Source organism: Vipera ursinii (genome assembly GCF_947247035.1).
Source record: "Vipera ursinii genome assembly, chromosome: 3".
In the NCBI taxonomy this organism is placed as follows: Eukaryota; Metazoa; Chordata; class Lepidosauria; order Squamata; family Viperidae; genus Vipera; species Vipera ursinii.
Window position 1 is genome coordinate 62420820 of NC_139516.1, and position 27711 is coordinate 62448530.

Genomic DNA, 27711 nt, shown 5'->3' on the forward strand with positions numbered 1-27711 from the left:
CACAGAAATAAGAATTATAACAAAGTTACACTGGAACACAAATAACACAACTGTGCACCAAAATCACAAGTTTTTTAAAAAAATCATAGGATTTTATTGAAAAAAAAACACCCCAAGAGAAATTGGGAAGGGTATCATGTACGGGGGGGAGGGGTTGAGCCAAACCTGAAAAAGCCCTTCTTATATCAGATTCTGCATTAAGCTTTGGGGAAATGTATCCTGGCCATGGCAATTTTTGAATATATGGCACTATGTTGGATTATAATGGTCTATTTCAGCATAATGTTGGTCTAGCTCAGATGATTATACAAGAGTTTTAGGACTTGGCTAGTCTAAGTCCTAAAATTCTGCACATAATAAGTGGAATTGGAAGATGCTATTAAATATGGACTTAAAATCTCTAAAGAAACTCATGTGTTTTTCCTGATGACCTGTAGAGCTGCTAATTTATTCAAGGCAGATTGTGCCGGGAATATCTTTTGTTTTTGTTTTAAATTTAAACATTTAAAAACAGCATAAATAACTACAAAAAGAAGAAAAGAAAAATAAATAAATAAATAAAATATAAAATATCAGTAAATAAACAAGAGATTTTCAATGGCCACAAAAACTAAAGTTCAGTATTTAGCTAATTTGATTGCATAGAACTGAGTGTGTTGTATCGTTTTACAGCAGGGTTCTTCAAACCTGGCCCTTTTATGACTTGTGGACTTCAACTCCCAGAATTCCTCAGCCAGGAACGCTAGCTGAGGAATTCTGGGAGTTGAAGTCCATAAGTCATAAAAGGGCCAGGTTTGAAGAACCCTATTTTACAGAATACTAAAAACATCTGTACAATTCTGAACAAAATGTTAATATCATTATTATTTAGCACTATTCCAAAGATAAATGTACATATTATAATCATATAATAAAAACAAAGTAAAAACAGGAAAAAACAATAAAACATAATTAGAAAAATACCTAATTTCAATTTTGCTTATGTTGTACTCTTACTAATAATTGCATTCACCATGCTTATAAGCATTTAAAGTGGTGTTTTTTTCACTACAGTCCTTACAACAATTGTTTTTATATAAAAATCCTATTCTACATTTCTACATTTGCCTTATTGTATGATGTATCATACATTGGGGAACCATTTTTGTTTAACTCTAATCCTCCCATAGTAACATTGTAATTGTTTCTTTATAATTTTGGAATCTACTTTATAATGCATTTTTACTGTTCTGTCTCTGTGTCATATTTTAATAGCAATTTGTATATATGTCATAGTAGGAGACAAGTATTTCTAATTATAGTTCCTTCACATTTCTATTTGAAGAGCAAAGAAACACTTTCAATAAGCAACAACCTTTGAAAGGAATCAAAGGTAGATCATAACAAACAGAAAATCTTGTGTTCCTAATTTCAAATATCATTTATTAGCACTAAAACAACAAAACAGATAGCTGCAATAGAAGTTTTATTCAGTAATAAAAATAAGAAAAGCAGAGAGTACTAAAACCAGTGCAGTAGAACAATCTTCATCCCAAAGTCTTTTAACAAATTATGGCTTTTGCCATCTCCTGCATGTCTATCATGGTAAAATAAAAAGTGATCTCTTTTCAACATTAATTCCAAAGGGAAATAAAGCCATTGCAACCCCTAGATGTGATCCTAAGGCATATGCCACCCTAGGAAGAGTTCAGAAAAATGACACATAAGAGGCAAAAGACCACTGAAATGCAGATGGCAGGTAGAGAGCAGTGTGTCAACGCTGCTAACATTGGATGTTTTTGCATTGACAACAGATGGAGATGCAACCATTTTCTTCTTTTTGCTTTTAGAGTTAGATGATGCTGGGGGGGAATGTGCATGAGAGTCTAGCTAGACATAATAATACTGAAACTTGTGTGAGAACCAAGGTTATTGAAATAAGAGATGATAAAGAATTGGTGGGCTGGGGAGCTGGACGGGAAGCTTGTGTTTCAAACTAAGTGGGGAATGTGATTTATGACTGTTAACTGGAGGAGGGAATTGTGCTTTGATACTATGTGCTCAGGGGAGGGGAACTTAGTTTTTACCTTCGATCATGTTAGTGACAATGCTATGCTACTCAGATAAAGATTCTTTAAGGTAAACAATGCCTGAAAGTTCTTTGAAGAGTTTCATCTGTCGGAATCATGACACAGTGTTTTTCAAACTTGGGCATTTTAAATTGTATGGATTTCTAGAACTGGGGAATCCAAATTTATATATGCTAAAACATGTTAGTACAGGAGCCAGGATTATATCTGTACAGTAACATCTGTCACTTAAACATGGCTTGTGGCTTTTTTTTTAATTGCTACAACTTTAGGAGCATGCTACTACAGGCAGATAAGGGACGCGGTGGCTCAGTGAGTTAGGACGCTGAGCTTGTCGATCAGAAGGTTGGCAGTTTGGTGGGTCGAATCCCGAGTGCCGCATAGCAGAGTGAGTGCCTGTTACTCGTCCCAGCTTCTGCCAACCTAGCAGTTCGAAAGCACGTAAAAATGCAAGTAGAAAAATAGGGACCACTATGGTGGGAAGGTAACAGCATTCCATGCGACTTTGGCGTCTAGTCATGCTGGCCACATGACCACAGAGACGTCCTCGGACAAGCGCTGGCTCTTCGGCTTTGAAACAGAGATGAGCACCGGCCCCTAGAGTTGGAAATCACTAGCACGCATGTGCAGGGGAACCTTTACCTTTACCTTTAGCTTACTACAGGCAGAGTGAGTATGAAATATGAGCTAGGAGACAAGGAAGGATACTGTTTAGCATAGAAAGCCACCCAAATTCTAATGGAGTTGGGCAGCTTTTAAATCAAATGAATGAAGCAAGCAGGCAGGCAGGCAGGCAGACAGTATCTCCAAATTAAAGAAACACACAAAGCCCAGGAGAGACTTGCTGGATTATACATCCCAACCAATGCAGAAGGAGAATGAAAAAAAAATATGGCTGATTTCCTGAGGTTGCAGAGCAGCTAAACCTTTTTCTGCTAATGGTGTTCCAGCAGTGATTTGCAGATGACAAAAACAAAACAGATGTAATGTACACACTTCATGCAGAAGATTTCCTTATATATGAATGCATGCATATGTGGATGAATACAGGTAGGCTTCAACTTACAACCATAATAGAGACCAAAACTTCCATTGCTAATCAAGACAGTTGTTAAGTGAATCATGTGATTGTTAAATAAATCTGGCTTTTCCCATTGACCTTGCTTATTGGAAGCTGACTGGGAAGGTTACAAATGGTGATCACATGACCTTGGGACAGTTGCCAAGTGCCCAAAATTTGATCACATGACCATGCAGATGTGCAACAGTTGTAAGTGTGACAAATGGTCATAAGTCACTTTTTTCAGTGCCATAACTTTGAATGGTCACTAAATGAATGGTTGTAAGTCCTCAACCTTTCCAGCTGGGCGAACTGGTTGAGGCAACAGCAGGGTCGGGGTGGGGAGAGGGGATGGTTTTGTGTGTGCACGTTTGCTGTTTTCACAAATGCAGCTTCGCGCATGCACTCTCCCACCACTTCCGTGACCCAGTTCCGAACAGGCTGTGGCCCAGCCCTGGGCCACGGACCATGGAGTGGCAACCCCTGTGTGTATGCATTACACAGCATCTTTAGATAAATTCAATTCTGAAGGACTCTAGGGAGTGCAAAATAAAAATTTAAAAATTGGTATTCTGTAATAATACATAAGAGAGTGTGAGAAAGATGTCCCTTATTACCTCAGTCTGAGGACACTTTGAAAATAATATCTTACACTTGCTTACAAAAACTGTATGTATCTCTGCAGGGATGGGATTCCACAAAATAAGGACTTCTATTAAAATAACCTTTCATCTTGTCCAAGGTCCATGAATCTCAAGGAAGAAAGAGTATCAACAGGCTCTTCCTAGGCAATCTTAGTAGACTGACAGATTCCATTCCATTAATAGACAGACAATGCAAGGCATTGTCTGATACATTTCAGTGTTGTGCAATGTAGTCCTTTAAAAGTAACCATCAACACTCTTGACCTGGGCCCTAGGTAGATCTGGACGTGACTGGGGCGTGAGTGACTGTAAAGCTGTTAGAAATCAGTAGGTTAATTCTATGTCAACTTATATTTTAAGCACCATTGTAACACTAATAAGAAATATACATTCAAACAATTTAATAATGGTTGGAACACAAGCCAATGCTTCTTGAGGATATTTGTAATGCCACCTGCCTCAAAAGAAATGGCAATAAGTCCTCCCTTGGTCCAGCCTTGCTGAAAACCTGTTACCATCTCCAATCACTCATCTGTGTGAGGGTTCAACTACAGAGAGTCTTTATGAAGCAGATTATCTGCATCCATTTCAGTCTGGATTCAGAGATTCAGGGGTTAGATGCTGTCTGCTGATTGTGTGACTGCCTATCTTCTATTTAGATGTATTTCTGTATTAGTGTCGCTTGGTGTTTTTATATTTATAAAATATATTTTATATTTTTATATTTTATAGCCACCCAGAATAACTTTTCAGGGTGAGATGAACAACTTATATATTAAATAAATAAATAAATAATAAATAAATAAATAAATAAATAAATAAATAAATATTTGATATTTTGCACAAACAGGGGTCATACCTTACTAAGTACATTTACTTATTTTTAAATCAAACAATTATCAAAAATTTTGAATTTTGTTTTAAATATAATAAAATCCTCATTTTAACTTCCTTCTACCCCTCAATGTCCTCTTCTGCTTTTCTCACCAACATTAAAACATGACGTTTCAGAGATGATCCAGTGTTATTGTTGGCAGGCTCCAGTTGTGGTATGCTGTTTTCTGACTTACTATACAGCAAATTAACTAAACCATAACTCAAATTAAACCTTTCCTGTTGTATTGTGTTGGAGCAAGTGATGAACCAGGATGATTTAGTTATCAAATTTGCATGCTATTTAAGTATATGAAGAACACTCAATTCCAAAATTGGTTTACATTTAAATAAATTAACCTTGATTCTAGTATTTCTTTTCATCATGCTAGCTTTTGGAATCTTTTACAGGAAAGGCACCTTAAAGAAAATCTGCAATATTAACCATTACCACATCCATCATTATAATACTGTAGCTGATACATATGACATCATAAACATGAACTTTGCAATTATAGAAATAGAATGTATTATTGTTTCTGTGCAGCCTTAAGTGCACAGAAGTATTTTTCTGTAAATTCTTATATGTACATCATGCATGGAAAAACAGTGAAAGTTTCCCAGATTATTTTGCAAGTATAAAAACAGGGTCATGAACTGTTGTAATATCTCTTATAAAAGGGACCGGAAGATTTTTGCCTTGCAACCTTTGAGGCAGCATACATGATATAATATATATTTTTATCCTGGTTCTAATATAAGGGCTTATTTAAACTTTGATGCCCCATTTTTATACAATTCTTACATAGATTACATAGACATAATGTATATAAGTGTCTTGGAAGTTTCATGCAGCCAATGGGTTGTCCAGTACTGGAATAATAATAATAATAATAATAATAATAATAATAATAATAATAATAATAATAATAATAATAATAATATATGTTAATTGATATCTTTCAGCTCAAGAAATATATATATATATATATATATATATATATATATATATATATATATATATATATATATATATATATATGTATGTATATATGTATATATGTATGTGTGTGTGTGTGTATGTATATATGTATATATATATATATATATATAAATATCTGGATTAAATAGGAAAACTAGTCACTGTTTCTGCCAAAATAATATTCATACAATGTTATTTTGAATTAATCATCTAAAAACTATACAAAAAACAGTGGGACTAATATGATATGGGCTAACCTACCTTGAAACAACCAGAGGCAGAATCAACATTTTCAACATTCTCATCAATAATTCTCCAGGAAATTGGAAATAACTAATTTCCTAAGGAAATAAGCAAATGGACAAATTGATTTTTTAAAAAAGCTTTGATATATACATTATTATTTTCTTCTTCATTTTCCTCTTCATTACAACAGCATAAGAAACAAAGAAACAATGACGAGAAAATGAACATGTATTAATAATTGGCTTGCTTTGAAATGGTGATTTTAATACTCCTTGGGTTCTCAGATGAACAATATGTTTAGTATAAAAACTATGAATCTAGGAAAGAATTTAGTTTAGCTATTGTTGGGGGGGGAGTACTAAATCCATTGACTGCCAGACCTATCTGTCTATATCTCAGTTAAAACAAACTGAAACAATATAATTCATCAGAAGATATCAGAACCTTAAGGTACTCATAGTTTTGCTTATCAAAAACTCATCAGGGATTAATGAAGCAAGTGTGAAGTTCATAGTTTAGATGTTATAGAAGAGTCTCTCTTATGCTCCTAGTTTTCTTGGTGGTGGGACATGCCTCAGAAGCTGGTGAATAACATAAACTGTGAACATGTTCATAAGAGAGGCTCTGCTCATTCAGATATCTTGACCACATATCTTTTAAGCTTTTCTAGGTCAAAACCTGCAATATTCAATAAACCTCTCCTTGTATCCAGCTTTTCACAGTGCTAACCTCCCAAGTTATCTATTTCACATATCTGCTTGAATGCAACCAGATCAGAGCTATACCTGCTAAATAGATAGCAAACCAGAAGAATCTCCATGCTGTCATATTGCTTGCTTTCCTGATGTGTACTTACATATTTTGCCTTGCTAAACAATTCCCCTACAAAGTGAATGGATCCATGATAGATAATTGTGACTCTATTTTACTTACAATAGGGGAGACTAATTCATATTTCTCACCTTCAGCCAGCATCTTTGGGCCAACCATAGTACAACATTTTCTCTTTGTTGTTTTAAAAAGAGAAAATTCCTGTTATTTCTAAAATTAGGTAATAAACCTCTTCTAGCTAGCTTGACCAGCATGAACTATGGAAGTGGGCAAGGTGGGAGGAAGCATAATCAGATGAATTCCTCAGGTTGTTCTAAAAGATACTTCCTAGAATAATTTCATTTGCTAACAAATCAATAATAATAATGGAGACCTTTCCCTACAAATTTATTAAGATCAACAAAACTGTTTCAAAGTAAATGGCTTGTGGAATGTAATCATGTTATATATTAGAAAAGAACATACATTAGCTTCACTGGGAACAGTATATTTAGACATACTCCTGTTTTGTTTCATGAATCCTTTGTTCCTCCAATGATGCTATACCTGCTCAGATCACTAACCTGCTGAGAAAGGCGCCTTGTCCGCAGAAAGAATCCAAGAAGACATCCCACCATGACAGATAACACTGAGAGAATGAGTAAACCATTCCTTTTGCAAACATCCTTGACCCGGCCTAGCATTGTTTTGAAAGTCATTGCCATGGTGTCCTCAGTGATCTCCGGAGGGGAATCTGCATCCCATAGACACAGAGATCTTTTCAGCTGGTCGCGTTAGAATAGCAGGCATAGATTAGATGAAATCATTTCTGGGACTGCTTAGCTGACATGCAAAGTCGCTCTCTGCCAGTAGCCACCAAGCATTTATTTCCAAATTAATTCTCACAATCCTATTAGTGACTACATCAATACGAACCTGAAGGAAGATTAAGAACTCTGGAAAATGAGAACAGAGTGGAGTGGTATTTTAGAAACCAGAGTGATCTTGGAGCAAAGTAGTGCCTAATATGAAAATAAAATAATTGTGCATTGTTCAGCTGTTATTAGCAGAGGATCCTTAATAATGATGGCATAGAGGAATACGATCCATACAGTAGATAACTTCTGTTTTCATTCAAAGTGTAGGTGATTAGCACTAGTTAAGCACAAGATTAAACTTTAAGTAATGGTGGCTTACTTTTCACTACTATCAATACAAATAATCTGGAAATATTGGAAGCATATAGGAAAACGTCTTGTCCCTGTCAACATTTTTTTTCAGGAAAAACTTTTTTCCCAGGTAATTGAACTACATGCAATTGTATGTTTTATAAGTGTATTATGTATAACTTGTTTTGGTCATAAATGTGTGTTTGAAATATGAAATTAAAAAATACAGTTTATTCAATTTACCAATGGCTTTAATTTTTGTTGCAAATGGAGCCTCAAGCGGTTAAATTTGTATCTCATTTTCATCTGCTAAGAAGGAAGCAGGCAGCCAAAAAATTGCAGTTGTAAACTAAGAAACCGTTGACATTGTAGCAAAATGAAACATTTTCTCCTTCCATGTATCAAGTATAGAAAATATTTTTTTTGAAAAAGATGTGGGATCAAGACTCAGAATACACGTTTTGCTACATTAAATATTATTTAATGGCAGTCCTTTTTGAATCTCATGTGCTATCCTTCATCAGTTCAACACTTTTGAAGATTCACCTGTATTGTCACAAAATGTTCTGCTCTGTTATGAATTGTATTATTTCTTGATTTTGATGTAATTCCAAATATAGACTTTTTTAAAAAAAAGCATCTTAGCTATTATACTTATTTAATTCAACGTTAGTGCCACCCAACTCAAGACGCAAATCCATACTTATTCCCAGGCAGTTCACAACATAAAAAAACACAACACAAATAAACGAAGGTACATAAAAATGCAGAAAACAAATTAAACAAAATAGTAAACCAAGACATTTAACATCAAAACAGATACTGTACAACAGACATGTCAAACACAAGGCCCGGGGGCCAGATCCAGCCCGCGAAGTGATTTCATGCGGCCCATGAAGCCATCCTGGAAACAGTGAGGGAACAGCCCCCACTGCCTTGGCCCTGGCCCAGAGACCCTCCTCCTGCCAGAGACCCTCAGATCTGTCCCACTCCTGCCCAGGCCCTCATAGGCACCCTTGATGCGAACGATGTAAAGCTGGCCATGCCCACCCAGTAGGCCATATGCACTCTAGCCATGCCCACCCAGTAGGCCACGCCCATCCAGGCCACACCCACCCGGCCCCCTGAGGGCAACTGCAATGCTGATGTGGCCCTCAATGAAATTGAGTTTGACACCCCTGCTGTACAACATATGATAAACATATCTAACAAGGTATTGCATACATTCTGCCTCAAGCCCTAGGAGAAAGCTGGGTCTTTCCTCCTCCCCCCCCCTCTTTAAAATAAATTATTTGGATTATAGCATGTTTCCTTTTTGCCCCAGTTTTCCAAATTGGGGGTAAATCTTTGAAGGAATCACTTGATTGTGGTACAGGTTGCTACACAAATATAACAAATGCACAAACAACATCCACACCAATACTTCACGGGCATTTAATATAAAAAGTAAATATAAAAGAAAAACTAATATCTAAAAAAGATCCATTCAGTATCAACTTAGTATCAATATATTATTAATTCATTCCTTCAATATATAATTGAATCTAGATATTTTTGTGAATGTTTCTAGTGTTTTTTGTGACATACTGTAGATATCTTGAATCGCTATTCATTTTATAGTGACAAGTAGATAAGCCACAAATGTATGATCAGTTCATGAATCACTCACATACATTTGTTTTGCCCCTTTTTATACAAGGAAAGGAAGAATTTGCAAGGATTATCAGCTATTAGGGCATTCCTTCTTTCTTTAGCAGCTATTTTTATTTATAAATATACAGAAAACTCTTCTAAAAATAACTATTTAGAAATTGTAAAAATATGTGGCCATCAAATGCTTTGCGAACTACAAAAATAATCCCATTTCTAAATATTCTTTAAGTAAAAGCAAAGGTTAGGGAGCTACAACTGAAAGCAGGAATGGCTATTGTACAAAATACCAGAAAACCCCAAGCATTATCATTTGTACTGAAGTGCTCATGAAAGTCATTTTAAAGATGATGGCTATGATCCAGCGATTATGCTTGTACTGATTATTTCTTTAATGATTATTTGGAAAGTTAATCAGCCAGAATAAGGGCAGGAGAAGAAATTGTAATGCTCAGTAAAAAGCTCTAGAGCAGGGGTGTCAAACTCAATTTCATTGAGGGCCGCATCAGCATTTTGGTTGCCCTCAGGGGGCCGGGTGGGTATGGTCTGGGTGGGTGTGGCCTACTGGGTGGGCGTGGCTAGAGTGTGTATGGCCTACTGGGTGGGCATGGCCAGCTCTACATCGTTCGCATCAAGGGTGCCTATGGGGGCCTGGGCAGGAGTGGGACAGATGTGAGGGTCTCTGGCAGGAGGAGGGTCTCTGGGCCAGGGCCAAGGCAGTGGGGGCCATTCCCTCACTGTTTCCAGGATGGCTTTGCGGGCCGCATGAAACCACTTCGCGGGCCGGATCTGGCCCCCGGGCCTTGTGTTTGACATGTCTGCTCTAGAGTTAAATAAGCAGATAAAACCACAATAAACTGACCTGGGAAAAATAGCAGCATTTATTGAAATGTACATCTACAGATGTTAGAGCAAGTGGCAACAAGTAACAAGGCTGATCTCAGAATGCTAAGCAGAACTGAATTTAGTTGTTTTTTGGACAGGAAAATGCCAGGTGATCCTAGAACTGTAACTTTGACTAAGAAATAACAACAGCAGCCACAACCTAGGCACGAAAGCCAGCTGGGTGACTTTGGACCAGTCACGTTTTCTCAGCCCAACCCACCTCACAGGGTTGTTGTGGAGAAAATAGGAAGAGATATTCATAAAGTGCATAAAAATGATAAAACAATGACAACCTGGTAAAAGGCAAAAGCAACCCATTTGTGGCTTGCTACCCAAAACCATCATGGGTGTGACTATGTAATTAACATACCAAGGAGTTGTTTTTAGGGAGCCTTAATTTTTTATGCATGAATGTTGTTCTACATGCTATCTTCATCACAGATATGGCGTAACCAGATCCTGAGTATATTTACTCAGTGAAAAGTTGCATTTTATTTAATACCCCCTTCTTCCAAAATACCTGTATAAAGCTGTAAACAAAGCCAAATAGCTTTTTGATAACTTACAAACAAAAAGCATGCACGTTTGATGGAAATTCCTTCCTTTGATCCTTCCATAGTATTATGGCCCAATTTGTTTGAGCAAACTAACAGATAACTCTTTCAAACTGTAGACTCCTCTCAGATATCCTGTCTCAACAGTTGCATTTATTATGGACAGAGACAGATGCATAGGAATGGCTGGATTTCTTTGCATTTTATAAAATTTACTGAATGCTACAAAATGACAAAAAGCACTATGATGTTAAGTACTGCAAAATTGAAACAAACTAAATTGCTACATCCCTATTTATTAACTGATGGTAGATTCTGCCCCAACATGTTTGAAAGAAAATGTCACCAAATAATTTATTCAGTGCAACTCTTGGGGCAGCAAACACACATTTTTAAACATTCCCACACAAGGGATTTTCATATAATTCTTACAGGAGTGAAGTGTGAATGCTCTTAAAAACACTCACTTATAGATCACCAAACAATTATACAGATGTCCAAAATATGCAAGGCAACACTCAGTGAAATCAAAACCAAGAATATTTAAATGACTTTTACAGCAAATGCTATTCAGACTATAACGTTCTCCTAAAAGTCCCAAAGATGCTTTTTCACAAGGCAACTGGACTTTTTGTTTTTTCTTTGAAGACGTTTCGCTTTTCACCCAAGAAGCTTCTTCAGCTCTGATCTCTGATAACAAGAGCTGAAGAAGGTTCTTGGATGAGAAGCGAAATGTCTTCAAGGAAAAACAAGAAAGTCCAGTTGCCTCGTGAAAAAGCTTCTTTGGGACAACCATGACCTGAATGACTAAGAATCTCGATAGACAATTAAAAAAAAAAAGGGGTTCACTTAAGTCAAGTTGAAAGCAAGGTAACCTATTCCTAAGAAAGGGTCAACAGGACTGTGACATAAGGTGTAAAGGTAAAGGTTCCCCCACACATGCGTGCTAGTCATTTCCAACTCTAGGGGCCGGTGCTCATCTCCGTTTCAAAGCCGAAGAGCCAGCGCTTGTCCGAGGACGTCTCCGTGGTCATGTGGCCGGCATGACTAGACGCCAAAGGCGCACGGAATGCTGTTACCTTCCTACCGTAGTGGTCCCTATTTTTCTACTTGCATTTTTACGTGCTTTTGAACTGCTAGGTTGGCAGAAGCTGGGACGAGTAACAGGCGCTCACTCTGTTACGCGGCACTCGGGATTCGACCCGCCAAACTGCCGACCTTCTGATCGACAAGCTCAGCATCCTAACCCACTGAGCCACCCTGTATTTACTTTTGTGGAAGTAACTCCTATTGAATTCCACACAAAAAAATGATGCTTTTTTTGGCATGCAGAGAAAGGAAAGGAAAACGGAAAAAATGCGCATCCCAACTCCCTCTCTCAAGAGGCGCTACTCTCTGCCCTCTTGTGTTTGTCTCGGTGATTGACAGGTAATTTAATTTGCCCATAAGCTGCTGCGAGCGGAATTGGTGCTTCTGTCACGAAGAACGGAAGGAAAGAATCTCTCTCGCGGTTCCCGAATTACCAGCCCACCCTTTTTATAAGTCTCTGCAGCTCGGGATACGAGGCGCCCTCCCCACGACCTGCTTTGGTCTCAGAAGAAATGGGGAAACAACTTCTGCCTCGGTCTCTCACCCCCCCCCACCCTCCCCCACCCCGCCTTCCACCAGTTAAACCAGTGTCTCCGGTTTGGCACCCTCCAGGTGCCTTGAAGGGCGCTCCAAAACCGGAGCCAAGGGAAACACTGCAGAGCACCCCGCCCCTTTCTGCCAGTGGCTTGTACGCTTTGTGGCTCGCGCGAGGGGGGGGGAAGGGGGGGAGACGGTGGTGTCTCCAAACTAGGCCAGCTGCAAGACTTGTGGACTTCAACTCCCAGAATTCCCCAGCCACTCAGCTCCCCCCTCCCCCGCCCTTCAATTCTGGGCGTGGAAATCCACCAGTCTTACAAGTTTGCCAAGTTCGGACAACTCTCGCTTTACGGGAAGGCGGGCGGGTGGGGTGCTGTCCCTTCAGAGAGAACTGGCTAGTTTGTAGCGCAGAGTCAGCCCCGCCTGGTCTGAGTGTTTTCAGTTCGGGGTCCAGGGGTCTTCAAACTTGGCCCTTTTATGACTTGTGGACTTCAACTCCCAGAATTCCTCAGCCAGTCATGCTGGCTGAGGAATTCTGGGAGTTGAAGTCCACAAGTCATAAAAGGGCCAAGTTTGAAGATCCCTGTCGGGGGTCAGTTCAGTTGCTGTGCAAACTTTCCCGAAGTACGGATTAGCGCCGATGCTAGCAACTTCCGGGAACTCAAATGAGAGGACAGGAACTGATTTTCTTTTTGCACAACTCTAGAGATGCTAAGAGATAGTAGGAATCTCTTGTTTAATCCAACTCCAGATTCACATCTAAGGTGAAATGTGAGTTACTGTATTCTAAATTACAGCACAACAAAGAGAGAGAGAAAAAAAGAGAGAGAGGCTTAAAACCAGCAATTCGACCTATTATTAATAAGCAGTCCGGGGTGCGCGATCTGCCACCGGGAGCCGTCCCCACGTCTTCTGATCTGAAGTAACTCCTCCCAGGGGCGGGCACCGATGGGTGGCTCTCTCCTTTTCCGCCACCGGGAGGGAAAGTATCCAGACCGCCATGGTGACCGGGGCGCTGCTCTTTTCTTCCTTCTCCCGCTTCCGGAGGGCTTGGCTCCCGCCTCTCCTCCTCGGGCCCCGAAGAAACTACAGCCAAGAAGACGATGCGTTCTCCCAGTACTTGCACCGCAGCATCGTCCCCACTATGCATTATCAGAAGAGCCTGCCCCGGTAAGGAAGTGCCTCCTTGGAGACTGGGGTGAAAGAGCAGTGCTTGTGGTCTCTGGTTCCCCCGGGACTGGTCCTGTGGCCCTTCGGCCTCGATCCCTTCCAGCTTTGCTTCTTCGTGTCCTTCGACTGCCTTTCCGAAGTGGCCTTTGGTCCTCGCGTCCAGTTCCCTCCCCTCTTTCAAACAGGAAATTAGGTACACAAGCCAGACTGCTTTTCTCACTGGCTGGGTTTGGGGGAAGCCGCGAAATAAGCTGTACCTTAAGGGACGCAGTGGCTCAGTGGGTTAGGACGCTGAGCTTGTGGATCAGAAGGCTGGCAGTTTGGCGGGTCGAATCCTAACAGAGTGAGCCCGTTACTTGTCCCAGCTTCAGCCAACCTAGCAGTTCAAAAGCACATAAAAATGCAAGTAGAAAAATAGGGACCACTAGAGTGGGAAGGTAACAGCGTTCTGTTCGCCTTTGGCGTCTAGTCATGCCGGCCACAGAGACGTCCTCAAAGGTTGGCTCTTTGGCTTTGAAACGGAGATGAGCACCAGCCCCTAGAGTCGGAAACGACTAGCACACATGTGTGGGGGTACCTTTACCTTTTAAGTCGCACACGGAAGCTCCCTATATCCAATTGCGATTTCCTTAGAAATTCATTCCTGTGGCACTCGGCACAAACTCCTCAGAGAGCAAGGGCCGAGGGAGACTCTCTCAAGCGTCGCCCTGTCCCAAAAGGGCTTTTTCCGAAAGTCAAACTGAGTTTTTTTTGTGTTTTTTGTTTTCCTCCTTTGAAAACGTTTTGCTTCTCAAACCAATCTTTCCATTTCGCATCCAAGCTTCTTGGGTGAGAAAAGAAACGTTTTTGAAGGAAAGGACGCCCTCCCCCCACCACAAAAGTCCAGTTGTCTCTTGGAAGAGGCATCTTTGGGTCTTCAAAGAGCACACAGTTTGTTCCATTTCATAACTGGTCTCCATAGAGAAGCAGGCTTGTGGTTGGTAAGAGTTTCATGCTAGAAAATTGCAGTGATTTGACAAATTTCTTGCTTCAGGAATCGGGGAGCATTGACCAATTGCCTTCTTAAGGTGAACTTGGAGAGGAGATAAGTTTGGACAAATGGGTTTAGCCATCATCTGAACTTGACCTATAGGATAAGTGGGGCTTTATGCTTCTGCCTACCTTTTGGCTCATCCTAAGATCTGATATGTTGGGCGAGTGCTGAAGACTGTCCTCCACTTTAGGGGGCAGAGTCTGTCAGCCCACCTCATGAATCAGATAGTGTTGGGGAGTTCCCAATAACATAGGAGAGTCCCTTTTGATCCACTGCAGAGCTTGATTCATGGATGCAGATTGTTGAGAAAGGTGATCTGCCTACCAGCTACCACTTTGCAAGGCAGTGTAGGGGAAAAAAATGTCTTCATCAATTAAGTAAATTGCTGTGCCAAGTGATGTACCTGCCTTCACCCTCCTCCCATGCAAACAATTGACAGCAGCCAATAGTATCCCAGTCCCTGCTGAGTCATCACCATAATCCCTACTAAAGTGCTACATGCATACCATACAGTAAAAGCCTTTGAACAAGATAGTACTTTGCAGAAATCCATAAGGAAGATCTCTTTGCATTGAAATTAGTCATGCTTGTATTTTATGAACTCAAGGATAAATGGAAAGCTACATCTACATCATTTTTGAACCCAGATGTCTGACAGGTTGCCAGGGACTCAAAGCTGCATAGGATGCCAGTTCACCAGGGGCAGTGGACATGTTCTGAGTATTCATGTGATAGCTGGTTATCCTCATTATGCAGTTTGGACATACATATGTATATTATTTATTCATACTCATAACATACCAATGAGTTTCCTGCAGTTATCATTCACCTGAAGCAGCAAAGTTAAACTTTTTTTTTAAACATACAGTACAGTAGTATAATGTGTGACCTCAGAACAAAGATTTTAATTTGTCTTAATAGCTGGATTGCGCTGATGCTAGCAAATTCTGTGAACTCATGAGAGGACAGGAAGTCTGGAAGGCATTTTTCTGATGTAAGACTTTATTATAGGTTATGATTAATAGAATCTCTTTTTGTTTCTTTATTAATTTGCTTACTTCAGAATAGCCGAATGCTATTTTGTATCATCAATAAATTATGCATAGATATAAGTTATAGTGTTACAGCTGCTTTGGAGCGTGTGTTTAATTCAACTCCAGATTAAGAGAATGTTCAGCTTTTGGATTGCTCACAAGAACATCTAAGCTGAAATGTGAGTTAAAGGTAAAGGTAAAGGTTCCCCCGCACATGCGTGCTAGTCGTTTCCGACTCTAGGGGCCGGTGCTCATCTCCGTTTCAAAGCCGAAGAGCCAGCGCTTGTCCGAGGACGTCTCCGTGGTCATGTGGCCGGCATGACTAGACGCCAAAGGCGCACGGAACGCTGTTACCTTCCCACCGTAGTGGTCCCTATTTTTCTACTTGCATTTTTACGTGCTTTCGAACTGCTAGGTGGGCAGAAGCTGGGACGAGTAACAGGCGCTCACTCTGTTACGCGGCACTTGGGATTTGACCCGCCAAACTGCCGACCTTCTGATCGACAAGCTCAGCGTCCTAACCCACTGAGCCACCGCGTCTGTATTCTAAATTACAGCACAGCAAAGAGTTGTGTTAAGAGCTCAAAATGACAAAGGGAAAATGCAAGTGCTTCATTGCAGTTGGTAATGAAAGAAGACCAGAATAAAATATGGTATGTAGGTGAAAGGGTAATGCTAAAAGCAGGACATGATTCTCATCATTGCTATTCAGAGTTATATATTATTATTTTTTTTAATTTGTTGTACCTTCAAGTCAGTTTTTGACTCCTGGCGATGGTCTGGACTACTCCCTACAATTTTTAAGGACTGATTCTATGTATCTATGTAATTACTAATGCCTTTGTACCTATTTTGTTGACTTTATGCATTGTTCATTTCTAAATTGAGAGTCAGTTTGGTGTAGTGCTTAAGGCTAGAAACCAGGAGACTGTGAGTTCTAGACCTGCCTTAGGCCTGACAGCAGTTGGGTGACCTTGGGACAGTCACTCTTTCTTAGCCCTAGGAAGAAGGCAATGGCAAACCACTTGCAAAAATGTTGCCAAGAAAATTCCAGGGACTAGTCCAGGCATCACCAGGAGTAAACAATGACTTGAACAATGACTTTTAAAATCAGTTTACCTAGGATTATTCTATTAAGGTCAAAGTGTACTATTTAGTTGTCTAAATAGCAGTGAATTCAACACTGCATACTTTGCCCTTTTACTGTTCCTGCTAAATGAGTAACCTAAATAGAGGTTACCATGGCAAAAGAGATAGACATCATCCAATATACCTTAAATATTAACTTAAATTTTAATGTGGAAGCATTTGAGCCAGTTGTACAGTATTCTTCTCCTCCTCCTGTTTTCCATTTCCCAGTTGTTAATATGCAACAATATGCAACTATTTTTGCTTAGTTACTGTGCTCAATGCTCACTGGTTTATTTGTGGGATTGGAGTTTATTTATGCATTGTACTTATGCAGAAATACTGATCAAATTGTTTTAAGTCTGGAAGGCATTTTTCTGATGTAAGACTTTATTATAGGTTATGATTAATAGAATCTCTTTTTGTTTCTTTATTAATTTGATTACTTCAGAATAGCCGAATGCTACTTTGTATCATCAATAAATTATGCATAGATATAAGTTATAGTGTTACAGCTGCTTCGGAGCGTGTATTTAAATTAAAAACTGCTTGACCATTTAATCTATCAACATATTTTTCTTGAGAGTTTGTGATAACATTTTTTTTAACTTCACAGACTCAATATTTTATTCCTCTTGTTATTAGTTTGCCCATTCCAAAACTTGAAGATACAATTAGAAGATACCTGAATGCTCAGAAACCTCTTTTGGATGATGATCAATTCAGGTAAGAACAAGCTTCCATCTCTCTGATATCCTGTCTAGGTACCTATCTCAGCCTGCAAGTTGCCTTACAGATGTGCTGCATTATAGCTCCCGTTCTCCTGACTATTGTTTGCGCTGACTGAGACTCATGACAATACTAATCTATGCAGTCTCAGAAAAACCTTCTAAATAGCACTTTTCTCCCCTTTGCATTTCAGAAGTTAATTCAAATGCAGATCTAAATAGCAATAGCAATAACATTTAGACTTATATATCACCCCATAGTGCTTTACAGCACTCTCTGGGCAGTTTACAATGTCAGCATATTGCCCCCAACAATCTGGGTTCTTATTTTACTGACTTCAGGAGGATGGAAGGCTGAGCTAATCTTGATCGAACTACAGGCTGTGGGCAGAGTTGGCCTGCTAGGCTGCATTGTAACCATCATGCCACCAGGGCTCCTTTTGCCTAGATAACAGTTCTTCCGTATCATAATCAAGGTCATCTTCTTTATACTTTGCATTATATCAGGTTAGCAGAGCCTTATTATTTAGCAGCATACTTTTCCTTTTCACTCAAAATATTGTATATATCAGAGAGATATGCTAAATTTCCTCCTCTGTGTCTTTTTTAAATTTAGGAAAACAAAACAACTGGCTGGCAATTTTGAGAATGGCATTGGGAGAGAATTGCATGATCATTTGGTTGCAAAGGACAAACAAAACAAACATACTAGTTACATTTCAGGTAGGAAAATGATTGTGAAATGTTACTTATCTTCCTGATGTCTTTTCCTTAAACTGTTCAATTAAGAATCAGTTCTAACCCAGCAGATAGCAAAGAATGGATCTTCCTTTTCATTAACTAGGGCTGAAGCTACAGGTCCGGAACTGGCTTTGAGGCTTGTTTGCATTTTCAATGGTTAACGTTTCCTTTAGGAGTGTGCACGAAATGGAAAGTATACTTTCTTTCAAACCAGGAACAGATCTGTGTGTTCCAAACATTTTCTCGAACCATTTCAGTTTATCCACAGTTCAGCAGAACCAATGGCCAAGAGCTTTTGGTTGTTCCAGGTTTCAAGAGAAAAATTAAATCTGGAGGGATCCTGGAGTGATTTTTCTGCAGGGAATAGGCCAAAGCTGTACAGATTACTACTTCTCTCCATTCCTTGCCTTAGTAGCTCACAGCATGATATATTTCCCTGGCATGCCCCATTTCTCTTTCCCTCCCTCCCTCCCTCCCTCTCCTTTCATGTACTACATAACCTATCTTGCTATATATCCACTCTAGTCTTCCCAGTGACTTTTCTCCCCTCACCACTGCTGATGTCCTTGGCCGTTCTTCACTGTTACTTCTCTACACAGAACAATTAAAATTTATAGCCTGGACATAACATTCAAAGACATTTGTCTCAGTTTGGGCTATCAGAAACTTCTGTTCCATACATGGAATTTCTTGAGTCAAAGCTGAATGTGTGTCCCCACAAAGATTGGGTTGGATTTAGTCTTAAGCCAAAACCCTGGAGCCCCAGAATAATTTCCAAGAGAAGCTGTAAGATACATTAGGTTCCTTCTTCTAAATCTAGAGAATGGAAGAGAATAGGGTGGATAGGTGGAACAAGCATCTCTTTCCATGCAGAATGTGGCAGGTTCAACTCTTAGCATCTCTAGGAGGAAAGCAGGGTGACCTAATTACCACGCAGTTGCCTTTTATTTACTTAAATACTCTTCAAGTAGGGAAGGAGGAAATGAGAAGGAAAGTTTTTTGGTGCAGGAAAAAAGATGCTATTTTATTCGTTATAGCAGTGGTTTTTCAAACTGGGGGTAATTTGAGCATAGTTTGGGGCTAATGGAGCAATTTCTAACTGCTTGGGAGTTGAGAATCCAGATTGCTGCTGCAGAGATGCTGGTACAAAACAAAACTCTTGGCTTTGTGTGTTTGTGTGTGTGTGTGTGTGTGTGGTGTGTGGGCAATGGAATTATTTGAGATAGGGAAATGGAGAAATTGGTTCAAACAATTGAAGAACTGCTGTATTATAAATTTCATGTACTGCCGATTCCATATGCCAATCTGAGAAATAAAATATACGGTCTGTAGAAAAAAGAGTGATCATACTAACTTAATGACCATTACCAACAAAATATTAATCTATTGCAGGCTGCTAAACTTTATGGTTTGGGAAAAAGAGAACAGTCAGGATGAGATAAAGAAAAGGAAACTTACTTCAGCAGATGGAGGAATACCAGAACATAAAGAAAGGAGACAGCAAAAATAAGACAAAAAAAAAATGAAAGAGAAAAAAAAAATAGAAGAACAGCAAGGAAGAGAACATTTATAGAATTTAGATTAGTGAACTTAATTTACAGGTAATCCTTGACTTATGACTGTTCATTTAATAGGCTCAATGTTACGAATGGCCTTGGAAAAAGTGACTTATGACCTGTACTTGCACTTACAAACCTTGCACCACCTCTTGGTCACGTGATGGCAACTTGAGCCCTTGGCAACAGGCTCACATTTATGACCGACTGCAGTGTCCTGTGGTCTCATGAACCTGATTTCTGACCTTCCCAGGTAGCTTTTGACAAACAAAGTCAAGTGGGGAAGGCAGATTTCCTTAACAACTGCTGTCACGTGATCACATGGTTATGTGATCATGCTTTGTGACTTTTTTTTTGCTGATTTATGGCCAGAAATGCCCATTGGGGAAGATGGATTTGCTTAACAACTGCATGATTCACTTACTGACTGCCATAAAAATTATTGTAAAATTGGGTCCAACTTGTCTTATGACTCCAGTGACTCCTATGTTTTTTTCTTCTTCTTACATGTATGATATTGGCATCTAAAATGTACATGTAGTCCTTGAGTTATGACTGGAATGGTCAGGCTCATAATGGTCATGTGGTTTATTAAGGAAATGCTGTGGTCATTAAGCAAACTCTTGAGGACTGTCTGTGCCTAGGGTAAACAGCATGTTTGTATACCACATGCCAATTATTATTGATAGAAATCTCACATTTGACTGTTTTATTTCTCAGCTGAATCCTTCTGTGAAAGAGTGACTCATTACACAGTACATAAACAAGTCTCTGAATTAAATACTTGTGGATTTAAAATGCTATCCTTCCCATCCTATTTGCTTGAGAGTAGACTAAGAAGTGATTATGCATTAAAACTTAGCCAAATTATAATCTGAATGAATATAATGAATATAAACTGAATGAAAAAAACAAAATGTCCAGAAGCAAAATATAGAGTGTCATGTGGAAATGGAAGGAATTGTATCATTATTCTTCTTCCCCACCCCACCTATTTTTCTTCTATTTGAAATAAAATGCTAAAAGATTTTTTTTTAAAATTCCATTTATATCCCGCCCTTCTCCGAAGACTCAGGGCGGCTTACAAGCTTAGCAGTAGCCTTCATTCTATGTATACGCCTGCTTATTTAATTTAATTTAATTTATTAATATTTCTATACCGCCCTTCTCCCGAAGGACTCAGGGCGGTGTACAGGGCAAGAATTATTAGGGCTTTCACACACACACCCAAGCGGCATTATTACAAAGTCAGCTTATTGCCCCCAACAATCTGGGTCCTCATTTTACCTACCTCGGAAGGATGGAAGGCTGAGTCAACCTTGAGCCTGGTGGGAGGCTAACCTGCACTAATTGCAGGCAGCTGGTGTTACTTTAAGGAGGCATTAGCCCACTGCTCCACCAAGGCTCTGTTATCTGTTTAGGTGAAATTTAGGAAGACGATAGTGGAGTAGCTCTCTCTTTCTGTGGGCAATTAATAAGCAGCAGCCGAGGAAAGTTGACTGAGAGAAAATGGTTACTTATAAGTGGGAAATCCAAGGTAATTCTTGCAAATCAAAATCACACAAAATTGCTTGATTCCATTTCATATGGGCAGGCAGCAACTCTGTCCTAATCTGGAGCAGAATTGGTGGTCTAAATGCACATTATTTACTACTTCCTTATCATGTTCTGTAGAGCCCAGGATTTTGGGTTGTAGACTTGTTTTCTGATAGTTTACTGCTAACCTCTGTCATCAACCTGTGAAAATTAAAAATTAGTAGCACAGGAATGTCACTTTTATGCCAATGTATTTGTCTGAAGTTTCAGACTCTGCAGGCGATTACCCCAGTATTAATATTTTTTTTTGTAGTCCTCATATTTGTGAAGAAATCCCACACTTTTTATGCCAAGTATACAATTCAGTTACTTTAGTGGATAGAAAGAAGCCAGGAATTAGAAGTGAAATCTTTGCTGGGGAACTGAAACTTTTGGAGAAAAAAAAAGAAAGAAAAACACAGGAAAGAGCAGAAGCAATGGGCAAAAAGGTAAAAAAAAAAGCTAGAGTGTATTTGTATGTGTCTTTTTTCATTGAAGACAAATGATAAATGAACAAAGAGGAGAGCAAATGGTAAATGAGCATTGGATGCAAAACGAATGCCCCATATTAAATTAATGGCAGGAAATTTAAAAGAAATTCTGTTTTCAGTTGTCACTAACTTGGAAAGTTTTATACTACATCCCATAGATCAGGGGTCTTCAAACTTGGCCCTTTTATGACTTGTGGACTTCAACTGGCTGGCTGAGGAATTCTGGGAGTTGAAGTCCACAAGTCATAAAAGGGCCAGGTTTGAAGACCCCTGCCATAGATCTTCATTAAATATGCTTTTAACTGGAGTCCCTCACATAAGCATCCCATGTTAATGACATTTGAAGAGCGGCGTGGTGGCCTAGTGGTGAAAATGCTCATCTCCCACTCGGAAGGTTGAGAGTTCAATCCTAGGTAACGGCAGATGTTTCTCTCCCAGGACGCAAAGAAAAAATATCTGCTGCAAACTCTGCATTGTATCATGAAGGGCTTCCAGCCAGCAAACAATCAGCTCCATCCAGTTGCCCCAACTCTACCCCAATTTAAGGGATTACATATTTGTAAAAAGGGACTTAATGATACGTGAACTTTACTTCTATGGTTGCCTCTTAATTTCAGGTCCCTGGTTTGATATGTATCTTCAGGCACGGGAACCTATTATTCTTAACTTCAATCCATTCATGGCTTTCAGTCCTGACCCCAAACCTGAATACAACGATCAGCTTGTGAAAGCCACCAACATGACAGTTTCTGCTTTACGTTTCTTGAAGACTCTTCGGGCAGGCATCTTAGAACCAGAGGTGTTTCATCTGAACCCGTCCAAAAGCGACACTCCCGGGTTCAAAAAGTTTATTCGATTGGTGCCTTCTTCTCTCTCCTGGTTTGGTGCCTATATGATGAATGCCTACCCACTAGACATGTCGCAATACTTCAGACTTTTCAATTCCACGCGGCTGCCTAAACCCAAGAAAGACGAGCTGTTTACAGATGACCATGCAAGGCATTTACTGGTGCTTAGAAATGGCCACTTCTATGTTTTTGACGTGATAGACCAAAATGGCGATATAGTGAAACCCTCAGAAATTCAAGCCCATTTAAAATTCATCCTTTCGGACAATGCTGCGGTTCCAGCATCTCCTCTTGCTTATCTAACTACCGAAAACCGAGACACCTGGGCGACTCTGAGACAGGAACTCCTTGACAATGGCAATGGGGAGGCCTTAAGGAAAGTGGATTCAGCCATATTCTGTCTGTGCCTTGATGATTTCCCAATTAAAGATATCGACCATTTGTCTCGTGTTATGCTCCATGGCGATGGCACTAACAGGTGGTACGACAAATCGTTTAATCTTATTTTAACTAAAGATGGCTCTGCAGCAGTTCACTTTGAGCATGCTTGGGGAGATGGTGTAGCTATGCTTAGGTTCCAAAACGAAGTCTTTAAAGACAGCACCGAGACTCCTGCCGTTACTCCTCAGTCTCTGCCAGCTGCCTGCGATTCGCACAGAGCTGTAGAGAAGCTGAATTTTAAACTGAACGATGCCTTAAAAGAAGGAATTACCAAAGCCAAGCAAAAATTTGATGCCACTGTGAAAAAGCTAACGCTGAAGTCCATCCGGTTTGAAAGAGGAGGCAAGGAATTCATAAAGACCCAGAAGCTGAGTCCTGATGCCATCGTCCAGCTTGCCTTCCAGTTGGCTTTTCTTAGGCAATATGGGCAGACTGTAGCCACCTATGAATCTTGTAGCACAGCAGCATTCAAACATGGTCGCACTGAAACGATCCGGCCTGCTTCGGTTTACACAAAGGCATGCTCAGAGGCATTAGTCAAGAGGCAGTCCAAGCACAGTACTGTGGAATTACGCCAGATGATCACAGAGTGCTCCACGTATCACGGTCAACTCACAAAAGAAGCTGCTCTGGGTTAGTATAGCTGGGGAGTTGTGGTGATCTTCAGCCTTGCTTTGATTGCAGCTGTTTTCTTAACGTTGAGTTCTTTGTGGAACAAATGTGAGTGCAGCCATATAGCTTTTTTTTAAAAAAGTAACTTCATCCAATTGCAAAATGTCATTTAGATAACATTGAGTTCATTGATCAATGAATTGATTCATTCATTCAGTTTAGATGCTGCCTGACTCCAACTGACTGGAAGGCTCACAACAATAGATTTATATACCAAGATTACAAAATACTTCAGTATAGTGTTTTGAGAAGTAAATGTTATGCAAATTGGCAACATGCCCTCCTCACTACCTGTTGGGACTGCTTCAGAGCAGTCCACATACAGCTTACCTTTGAAGACCATCCTGAACCTATCGCTGCTTCAGTACAGAGCAGCTTGGGTGTTATCTGGTGCACAATACCATCCTAGGGCTTAACTGGTAGTAATTCTGAAGGTTCTGCACCATCTGCCAGTAGGGCGAAACTCAAAATGCTGGTTTTGTCCTATAAAGCCCTTTATGGTTGGCACTTAGGTGTGTTCAGGAACTCCCTTTCCAATTGAGGTTGACCCATTTTGAGATATTCATCCCGGAAGAAACCGCTTAGGGTGCCCCATCTTTAGAAGAGGGATAGAGATGGGACTGAGATCAGGAAGTGCTCTTTTTCAGCCATGGCTGTGGTGCTTTGGAGTATCTTCCTTCTGGAATTGACACATTGCTATTAGTTTTTTGAAAACAGGTTAAAACTGAATTATTGTGGAATAATAACCTCTGGGAGGTCAGTACCTATTTCTTTATAAAATGTATGTGCTACTTCAAACCAGGTGGTCTCCAGGCAATTTATCTGTATATCACAGATATACAATAAAAATAAAACAATTAAAAAATAAGCAATACATTAATATAGCAAATCTAAATCCTACATGAATGGCTCCAGAATCAGTTCTGAAACTCCCTCTGGAAAAATCAAATCTTTACACTTATTAGAAAAGAAAAGATGTTGCCTGTGTTTTACTGCTCTGCTTTAATTTTTATATAGTGGTATCCTTACCAAGAGCATATTAATCTTCACTAGCACCAGAAGTCACTGAGATATTAACTCAATAACATTTCAGATGGCATAAAGCCTCCTGGGCACTGAAAGAGATTAATATAGTGACTGAAACTGTTTAAATAAATTAATTTAGGGCTTATTTAAATAAGATCACATAATTTTTTTTACAATAGTTTTTAATTTAAGAGCCATTTGTGCCATTTGTATGTGTCATAAAATAGGATTTAGAAAAAGTAGTGACATTTGCCGAGCCACTCACTGTTGTATTTTTCTTGACAGGTCAGGGATTTGATCGTCACCTCTTTGCATTGCGGTGTGAAGCAGAATCCCAAGGAATTTCTTTGCCAGATCTTTACAAGGACCAAGCTTATGCCCTAATTAATCATAACATTCTTTCCACAAGTACTTTGAACAGCTCATCTGTGATCCTGGGTGGATTTGGGCCGGTGGTGCCTGATGGATTCGGTTTAGGTTATAGCATATGGGATAACTGGATCGGGTGCAATGTTTCGGCTTATCCATCTAGGAATGTACCAGAATTCCTGCAGTGTGTGCACAAGTCACTAGATGATATTTTTGATATTTTAGAAGGGAAACAAATTAGTAATTAAGATAGAGCAGGGCTGGCTTTCTTAAATGTGTGACTTCCTCTGGCTCAAGGGTAATGTTCTAGAATCTAGCTGGACTATGACTTGTTTCTCCTTTTTAAAAATGACAGATTAAGGCCTGGAGAAAAAGAAAATAATGTAAAGAGAGTTAAAGAGCCAGCCCACTGGGTTTTAACATTTGCCGTGACTAAGTTGTTACACTGATTTTAATGACTGTTCTCTAAATATGACTAAGGCTAGATCCAACTCTCTGAGTATAAATTGACTTCAATTATAAAAAAAAGTGTTGTCTACTATCTATCAGCCAACAGAAGGTCTTGCAGTATGTCTGCTTGATACATCTTTGAGGATTCATTTGATCTTTGCTAATATATATGTTTAATTTTTAATACTCATTAACTATCCAAGGTCCCTTACAACTTTATTATTATATGAGTGGATGACATTTAGATAGCAACACCCCTTTTGTGAGGCTTTATGCAAAAGACAATTCAGTATTATACATTTATTTTTGTAAAAGGAAAGAAATCTTGACTAGCATGTTCATTGGAGCAGAAATGTTCATGTACTTCCTGAGATCTGCCTTGTGACACTCAAGTGAAATTTTTGGAATTCTTACAACAAACAGTTACAGGAATATTCAATAAGGCAAGCACCAAATTTACCCAAGAGGAAGAAAAAAAACAAAACCTTGAATGTAAGACAGAGGATTTGTTTCCATTTAGTCTTCCTTCCTCACAAGCAAAAATCTTGTAAAAATGCCCATTTCTGTGCCTAGTAAACTGAAGTTAACTACTGCAGAGAATGACAGAATTGTGCGATTCGAAGTGAAACTCTTAGCTGAGACACTGACCACTAGGTATATCAGGCCCACCCTGGTGTTCGGTGTAACTAAAAATATGATATAGTATACACACTGGTAAAAAAAAAAATTCTCCCCAAATAAATGGGGTGGAAATCATATAAAATGGCATACATGGAGAAATAACATGAAACATCCCTATCTGCTCTGAAAGCTTAAGGGATGATAAGACAGGTAGTCTCAACTTACAGCCACATTGGGACCAGGATTTCCACTGTTAAGCAAGGTAGTTGATAAATGCCTCACACTTGATTTTACAACCTTTTTGCCACGGTTAAGTGAATTGCTGCAGTTGTTAAGTGAATCACGTGGTCATTAAGCAAATTCACCTTGCCCTATTGACTTTTCTCCTTGGAAGCCGGCTGGGAAGGTCAACACATGGTAATCACATGATCTAAAGAGGCTGCAACCCTCATAAACACATGCCAGGTGGCAAGCACCCAAATCTTCATCACACGACTGTGGGGATGCTATGATGGTCATAAGTGTGAGGACCAGTCATTTTTTTCAGTGCTGTTGTAACTTCAAACGGTCACTGTATGATGGTTGTTGTCAAGGACTACCTGAAATATCATTCTGTCAAGAGCTTCCAGCTGGAATGTATCCTGAAAGCTTCCTGTTGAATAAATGTGGCATTGTATGTCGACGTACATCCGCTTACATGTGTCTACTAGAAGCTACATACAAACAAAAACCAAAATAACTATAACTAATGGTGCCTAAGTAAAATTAATTGCCTAAAAAAATAAGGTTCCTCATTTAGAAAATTCTTATTTCTGCACTGAAACACAAGAATACAGGCTCATATATTCCTTTACCTCACAATAGGATCAGGTCCACCCCTTTCACCTAGAACAGGGGTAGGCAACCTTGGATCTTTCATGAATTGTGGACCTCAATACCCTGAATTCCTGAACCAGCCATGCTGACTCAGCAATTCTGGGAGCTGAAGTCCAGAAGTCATAAAAGTGCCAAGGTTGCCTACCCGTGGCTAGAACTAGTCACAGCTTCCCAAGAGGAGATGCTTAGGGTCCCCATTATACAACAGGATTGATATGAAATCAATCAACAGCTTGTTTCCTGAGATTTGACTGATGCCCACTTGGTTGGCTTTATGGAAGGCTTTTGAGAACGGTCCTTTTCTGAGAAGCATTCAGCCGTTTTGTTTCATTATTTGATACTTCGGCTGTTTTTACAGTGGAACTTTTTTCTTATTTTGTAGCT

General features: G+C 39.5%; 2 protein-coding genes across 4 annotated transcripts in view; one reads left to right on the plus strand and one right to left on the minus strand.

Annotated features, from left to right (window-relative positions):
• SLC1A7 (solute carrier family 1 member 7) overlaps nt 1–7409 on the minus strand; it is a gene marked incomplete at its 5' end in the record, with an annotated part of 52388 nt that extends 44979 nt beyond the window's left edge. Inside the window, 2 exons of the mRNA XM_083359030.1 lie at nt 5890–5969; nt 7269–7409. Coding sequence (XP_083215156.1) covers nt 5890–5969; nt 7269–7409 — 221 coding nt within the window. The remainder of the gene's footprint in view (nt 1–5889; nt 5970–7268) is intronic.
• A 6032-nt stretch (nt 7410–13441) lies between these two features.
• CPT2 (carnitine palmitoyltransferase 2) lies at nt 13442–27703 on the plus strand. 3 transcript variants are annotated; one of them, XM_083359027.1, is made up of 7 exons: nt 13626–13738; nt 15932–15984; nt 17579–17659; nt 18278–18384; nt 19795–20003; nt 22642–23946; nt 25297–27703. In XM_083359027.1, the coding sequence occupies exons 6-7, from the start codon at nt 22656–22658 to the stop codon at nt 25626–25628; spliced, it is 1623 nt and encodes a 540-aa protein (XP_083215153.1). In that variant the 5' UTR covers nt 13626–13738; nt 15932–15984; nt 17579–17659; nt 18278–18384; nt 19795–20003; nt 22642–22655; the 3' UTR covers nt 25629–27703. The 3 variants fall into 3 exon arrangements, with proteins under 3 accessions (XP_083215152.1, XP_083215153.1, XP_083215154.1); XM_083359026.1 differs by lacking the exons at nt 15932–15984; nt 19795–20003 and having other exon boundaries at nt 13442–13738; XM_083359028.1 differs by lacking the exons at nt 13626–13738; nt 15932–15984; nt 17579–17659; nt 18278–18384 and having other exon boundaries at nt 19232–20003.
• The last annotated feature ends 8 nt before the right edge of the window (nt 27704–27711 follow it).